The sequence below is a fragment of the Sceloporus occidentalis genome, unplaced genomic scaffold (genome assembly GCF_023333645.1).
Source record: "Sceloporus occidentalis isolate IW3139 unplaced genomic scaffold, rSceOcc1.0.p SCAF_47, whole genome shotgun sequence".
NCBI classification, from domain to species: Eukaryota; Metazoa; Chordata; class Lepidosauria; order Squamata; family Phrynosomatidae; genus Sceloporus; species Sceloporus occidentalis.
This window is the reverse complement of record NW_028317027.1, coordinates 2372552-2379663: the sequence shown is the minus strand read 5'-3', so window position 1 is coordinate 2379663 and position 7112 is coordinate 2372552. Positions and strand designations below refer to the sequence as shown.

At 38.5% G+C, this 7112-nt stretch overlaps 1 protein-coding gene across 1 annotated transcript in view; it reads left to right on the top strand.

The window, feature by feature from the left end:
- The first annotated feature begins 609 nt into the window (after nt 1-609).
- Nucleotides 610-7112, top strand: part of LOC149289200 (ATP-binding cassette sub-family C member 5-like) — a 31869-nt gene continuing 25366 nt past the window's right edge. The window contains exons 1-3 of the mRNA XM_089490866.1: nt 610-674; nt 2833-2988; nt 6298-6442. Coding sequence (XP_089346992.1) covers nt 610-674; nt 2833-2988; nt 6298-6442 — 366 coding nt within the window. The remainder of the gene's footprint in view (nt 675-2832; nt 2989-6297; nt 6443-7112) is intronic.

Below are 7112 nucleotides of genomic sequence, written 5' to 3'. Positions count from 1 at the left end.
GCCAGCTGAAGTTTCAGTGCTGTCAAAGTTCAGACAGGGTTGCCTGATCCTTGCATAGGCAGCTCCCGCTCACTCCTTGGTGCCCTTGCCATGCCCCAGGCAGTGCTGGCATCATACCTACCCTCAGTGAACAGCCAGTCAGCCCTGCTCACGTTGAAGTGCTGGGAACGGTAGGACATTTGGGAGCTTACAGCTGGTAGTAAAAATGTTTTACTGCCCACAATTTTGCCACTCGCTTGCCTTCATGTGATTATTATTACTACTACTTCTGTTACCTCTACAATGTATTTTACTCCACGTGAACCAGCATTTCATAGCTCAGCCTATTTAAACATTGGTCTAACTTAGCATATTTTGAATAATATTTTCCCTTTTTAGCATTCACAGTTTTGTAAATGAGTATGGGTCATGCCATTGTCTATTACGAGATTCATGCCATTGTCTATTGATGTACAGGTGAATATATGAGCTCAGGCTGACGAAAGGTCCAAGATCCCATACAAACACCTTGCTATAAACATTACACTCATTACCGGTACAGAATGGATTTTTTGTGACATGCCTGTAACTCTTCTATTTAACATTTTGTCCAAGACGTTGTTGAACATCATGGAGAAAACGGGCAGATATAGAAACAGCTTGCCCCTTTTGAAACCGATCAGAACCACTCACAGGTAACTGCTGCATTCAGTACATTTTAAGCTGAAAAGAATATATGTCTAACATTATTTTGTCATTAAATTTGTGCTTTTTTTAACATGATGGGTATGTTTTTTATGGGCAGTATTGGTTAAGGCATTGCCAACAGTATTTTGTTAGAAATGTCACAGCCATGGATTTACATGCACAGTAAAGCAAGACTAAACAGAGTTATCAGCATTGCTAACAATGAGGAAACACTGGCGCACACAGGTAACCTTTAGTCATAGATGGTTATAACAAATGCATCATTCAGGGCAGCAGTGTTTTTAACCCCTCAAGAACAAGCCAATTTCAGTATGTTTGCTAATTCTTTGTTTAACCATAATTCCTCACTTTCACATTTACCTTGCACATACAGATTATAGAATGTTTTTTTAGGACTACAAGGGCTCTCTTTAACACAATATATTTACATTACATTTATTTATATAGCGCCATCAGATTCTATAGCATTGTTACAATCAGAGTCAGTAAAATAATTTCAAATCACACACAATAACAAACTGGTGCAAAAGGAGAAGCTGCTGCTCTTGTGAGGTTACAATCTAGTCGGTGGTTGAGGGGAGGTGAAACAGTAGGAGAGGACGGCTTGGATGTGTCCATCGAGTTAGGATGACCTGTAGAGGTTGTTGGTCATTCAGATTGGCTTGGATAGGATGCTGGCTGAATGTTAGAAGGATAGAAAAAGGTGGGAAATTTGCGTACAAGAGAGAAAGTCTGACATAACAAGGTAAGGAATTCCAGCACGGGTGAAATCCTGAATATAGGAGATGTAAGAGACATTCAGGTCATGAGTGGAACAAATAGGGAAGTTGAGGGTATATTTAGATAAGAGCGTAGAGATGTGTGTGCGGGTGCAGTGTTAAGGGCTCTGTAGGTCAGGGGTCTGGAGGGTATGGGGAGCCAGTAGAGTGGTTGGCATACTGGAACAGCAGATGAGGAACAATGACAAAGAAAGTTTCATCTAGCCGCAATGTGGAGGACAGATTGGAGTGGGAAAAGGTGGGAGAAGGGGAGACCAGTTAGTAGGGAGTCGCAATAATAGAGACGGGATATCGCAAGGGAGTAGATTCATATTTTGATATTTATTCTATAAATGATAAACTTTACAAATATAAAACAAAATATATTTTATTATTTATCTTGAGTTTGGAAACACCTTATATGTGTATGATTGTTATGTAGGATTTTCATTCAAGTTGAAGTTATTATGATTATTTAATATTTTATATAGTGCCATCACATTCCGCAGCGCTGTACAAAGGGTAGACAGGGCATAACAATTAGTATATAACATAACAAGATGATATACAGAAACAGGTGAGAGTTCTGTGTCAGAGATTTGTCTGTGTCACATCCATGGTAGTTCTTGAGGACCTTACCTAGTTCACTACCTTTTCTGTGTTTTGTATTATTTACATACATGACCTTGTAAACGTCAAACCTATTCCGACTAATTTTAAGACATTTAATTCACCAACATACCCAACTTCTTTATTATCTTTCTTGCCTACCCAGACAACATATATGATGAGGATATACAAGCCTTTGTAAAATTAGATATACATGTGTTTGGCACAAAAGAGGTTGTTGGTTGGGTCATTTATGAGCCAGGGGCTATGATACATTCCCTAAGCTAGGGAGCTAGCAGGAAAGTTAAATATCTTAACTCTAACATCCTTCTTTATACCCTGGAAGAATCTGGTTTACCTTTTCTGCTGGTTGAGAAAGTATAGATATTGGGCAACTAGCAAACTAAGAGTCATCATGTGAAAGCCAAAGCGAAGCAGTAAAAACAAACAAAATATATTCCTTTTTCCACTGGCAGAAAAAAAAATGGAATTATTTTCACAAAGCTTGAGTAACATAAAATATACAAAAAATATATATTTGCTATATAATACAAGGTTTGTGTGTATGACAGAAATAACATTCATTAGAAAATTAAATCCAACTCATGTAACACATGTATGATAAACAAAAATTATATATATATCTATCTTGTTACGTTACAATATTACCATAATTTTGTGAATACGTCACCTGCAACTTCCCAGGGAAGGCTACTCTAAGCTCTCCTTCTTGTGCAGACTGATGCTGAGCAAAACTCTTTTTACCCTCTTTTTATAGACATCCTCATCCAATTGATAATGCTGGCCTTTTCTGCTTCACAACCCTGAACTGGATTACCCCACTCGTAAGGAAGGCTTACAAACAATCAGAGCTTGCATTCAGTGACCTATGGGGTCTGCCTTCTCAAGAGCTGTCTGAAGTGAACAGCCAAAGGTAGTTATTTGAGATTATTGGGACCTTCAAGTACATTGTTCTATTGCAATACACACAACGCAAGACATTTATTTACTTATTTAGTTATTACTGATCAGACTTGTACAAATGTATGAAAAACGATTCAGACATTTTTGATATCATTTCCTGACCTGTCCTTTCGTACGAAATTCGGAGGGCTTTTTCCACTTGGAAATTCAATTTTTTGTCATTCACCCTCATTCACTTTCTTACAGTCTCTCATATTCTCATGCACCCTCTCTCACACTCTCCTTCGACCCTTTCCGTGTCTCTGTCTCCTTCCAGCAGTTCAGCTTCTTCTCTTGCCTCTTATTGCTCTTTTGTCTTCTCTCTTCGTCTAACTCTGCCTGTGTCTTCATTCTTTGTCCTCATCTCTGTAAACCCGGGCTCCCGAGCACTTCTGAAAAAAAAGCGGTTCCCATGACTCTTGTCTTTTGCGGAAGTACTCCGAGAGGCTAGAATATTGCGCACAGATTCGGAGAAACTCTTCGCTTTCTACACAAATCTGTCTGCATGATTCTAACCTCTTGGTGAGAGCCTCTCCCCTGTCCCCCCAATTGGAGGAGAGGGTGTGCCTGGAGGCTTCTTGTGACCTTCCAAATTCAGTTACAGACAGACTGTATGAAGCCAGTTTCAACAAAATTTCTGGTCCTGAAACCATTTTTTTTTTCACCATCCGCACCTCGTGCAGCAGCATCTCCATATCCTCCATAGTTTTCAGCTGTTTTCTTAATTTCTTAGAATTCAGACATAGTAAAGAGATGCTACTGCAGTTTCAGACACAAGGGGTGAAGATGGTGAACTTGTGTTTTTGTCAGTAAAAGGGCAAGTTCAAGTATGAGGTCCAGAGAAAAACTATTTGGTGGGGGTTTCTCCTTAAAGTAGGCTTGGGCGGAATATGCACAGAAGGTGGATGTAGATTGCCCCAAAAAATAGCACTAAGCTTCTGGGTATGAGTGAGTAGTGTGAGTGTCTGTGTGCATGTGTATTAGTGTGAGCTGATATGTTAATGTGAGTTTTTGTGTATGGTTACAGTGTGTCTTAGTATGTGGGTATGTTAGTGTGATTGGGTATGTTAGTATGTGTTGGTGTAAGTATTAGGGTGTATATTAGTGTAAGTGTTTCAGTGTCCCTCCTGAGATCAGGCTCTGGGTACGCCATGGCTTACCTCATGCCACCATATATAAATTAATTATTCACTGCTATAGATGTTTATTTGTACATGGTAATGTCAAACATCTGACAGAGCCTTTAATTCTGAGACCCTGTGTTATAGTTCCGCTAGTACATTGCATGGGCTATTTCTTTAAATATTGTTTACGTTTCATAGTCCACACATTTATGACCAACATATGTGAAGAGGACAGCATTCTAGGATTTAGCTGTTACGATATTGACTCAAGCAAAGCGACTTCTGTCCTTCAATTAATAGTGTGTATTTATTACTAGTTTCCTATAAACACCATGCATTTAGTAGAAAACACAGATAAAAACAAACATAAATTATTGATCTGCTTGCAGAATAATGCTAAAATCATATTATATAAAAAAAGGAAAGTTCAGCTCAAAGCTATCAGTATGCAAATATGTCAGGGTCACGTTTTTCTTTTCCTTTTTGATAATCACATTCAATATTTAACCCTGCACCTGTAGAACATTATTTAAACCATTATTTAAACCAAGTGAAGTTCCAGCCATATACTGCAGCATAGATTGTAATATCTTATTGATCAGAAAAGTCATGGATGTTGGTGACACAAAATAACTGCTACATTTGTCAAATGTTATCTTACTCCCTTATGTTAACAGACTATTCTAATAAACGGAAAAGCAGCATGGGCTTGGCATTTTGCCGCTACTCTGTGCTTTTCATCTGCAACAACACTCCCAGAAAGAAGTTGTCTTTGCAACAGTACTGCAAAAATATTTGGACAATGATCAAACTCATTTTCTCAGTAATAATGCATGTGAACTAACAATAATTGTACTTCATAATCCTCTGTTCCCCAAATCATTTATTCCTTTAAAGAAAAAAGAGCCAAGGACAGCTTTAGATCCTAGGATTTGTATGTCAAATCAGTTTTATATCTGGAAAATAAAATCATTTGCTTTTAAAAGTGTCTGCGCTGCAGTAATTGCAGTGGCAGTTTGTATGGGTAACTACTGGATAACTGAAAATTTATTGCAACCCTACCATGCAAATATACTGCAACATTTGAAACGAAAATGATGATTCTTTTTTCAAGATATATGGCTGATTTGACATACAAATCCCAGATTTTAACCCCTTTGTGACAATGGCTGATTTTATTTTTTGTACCCTTCGTAACAATGGCTGTTACATTTAAGTGGTGCTTTTACCCATCTATAAAAGCTAATGAAAAAAAATTGCTAAATAGATTCTACTATTTACTGATTCTACTGAGTTTAGAAATACCCAATGTTTTTATGGTTTTATTTTTGCTTTTTTCTGCATGTTATAATTACAAGTAGCATTTTTTCCAAATCTGGTAATTCTGCCCCCATGTGCTATTTGGGACATCTTTGAAGCCAGTCAGTGTAATTTACCCCATCAAACTTTTGAGAGGTGTGTATTTTTGGGGAATTTGGACATCTGGTCAATCCATGCCCATGTCCTATTTTTGGGACATCTTTAAACCGGGCCAATTCAATTTACCTCATCAAAGCATACATTTTTTAAAACTAGGCACCCCATGGGCCTTTAACATGCCAGTATTTTAACTCTTTCCATGCAATAATTTTTTGTGAAGATATAGTGCTAATTGTAGGATTTGCTCATAAAAATAAACTACATTGAGGAATTACAGCAACACCGTTTGGGTGAAGAAAGCGATCGTAGATACCCGTTTAAAGTCATGACCTGACAGGCACGTCAATTGTCGACAAGAGGTTAAAGCTGTCCTTGGCTTTTTTTACTTTCCAATTGCATTATTTTACATTTAACTACATTAAACTGCACCTGCCACATGCTCAGTAATCCTTCTAATTTATTTATATAATGAGCAATTTGGTTTGTTCCACCATGAATGCAGACATTTGTATCATCGGCAAAAATACATACCTTACCTTTAAGACCTTTTTTGATATTTTTATTAAAAGTATTACAAAGCATGGGTCTATATGTACCGTTGACTCTTCCAAGTTTCATCGCAGATCCCATTATAAGGATGCTTTCTATAATAAAGGTTTTACCCTTTACCCCCTAATGGGTTTTTATCTTAACTGAGCTTATTAGAAATGATTGCACTCTTTTTTTATGGAAAACAGATTACAGCGCCTATGGGAGGAAGAACTGAAGAAACATGGGATGAAAGCTTCTCTGGCCCTGGCGATGTGGAAGTTCTGTCGCACCAGATCCTTACTGTCTTTGTTATGTCTAACTATTACCATGGTAGCAAACTTCATCGGACCGGTGAGTCTGTTATACACTTGTACAAAATAGTTGACTGTTGTAGCTTCGATTTTCCAGGCTAGGCTTAACTCCCCATTAACCCCAATAATGACACCACACACCATAAAATATGGATAAGAAAAGGCCACAGCCAATTTTATTTATTAGAGTCATTGTCACGCCAAAACCTGAAACAATAAACATAGGTGCATCAACAAGGACAATGACTCAAAACACCAACATGTAAATATATACAATAAACACACCAAGCTTGCCAAGTAATCCAGGTACCATAACCAAATACCACTTAAGGAAGGGACATACCCAGATGCCCCCACCCTGACCTGAGGTTCCCAGCACTGACAGCCAAGAACCTCCCACCAGATGTTACCAACCATTCACTCACCACCACATTAACCCCCTGGATACCTGGCAAGCTGCCGCCCCACAGACTGTGACAAAACGACACAAACCAACGAACAAAAGAAAACCAGGTAAGCTAACCACAAGAATGGTTCCTGAGCCCGGGAAAGCAGCCACTTATATAATCTTCCCCCAACTCCACCCTCAAAATTCCCACCAAAAAAGCCTACCCCTCCTCCGCACAACAGTCAGGGCCCACTATAGCCCATGCTGGCCCCCCCGTGGGCATCATTCTTACAGTATGTAGTACGTACTGTCTGTTAGTTAA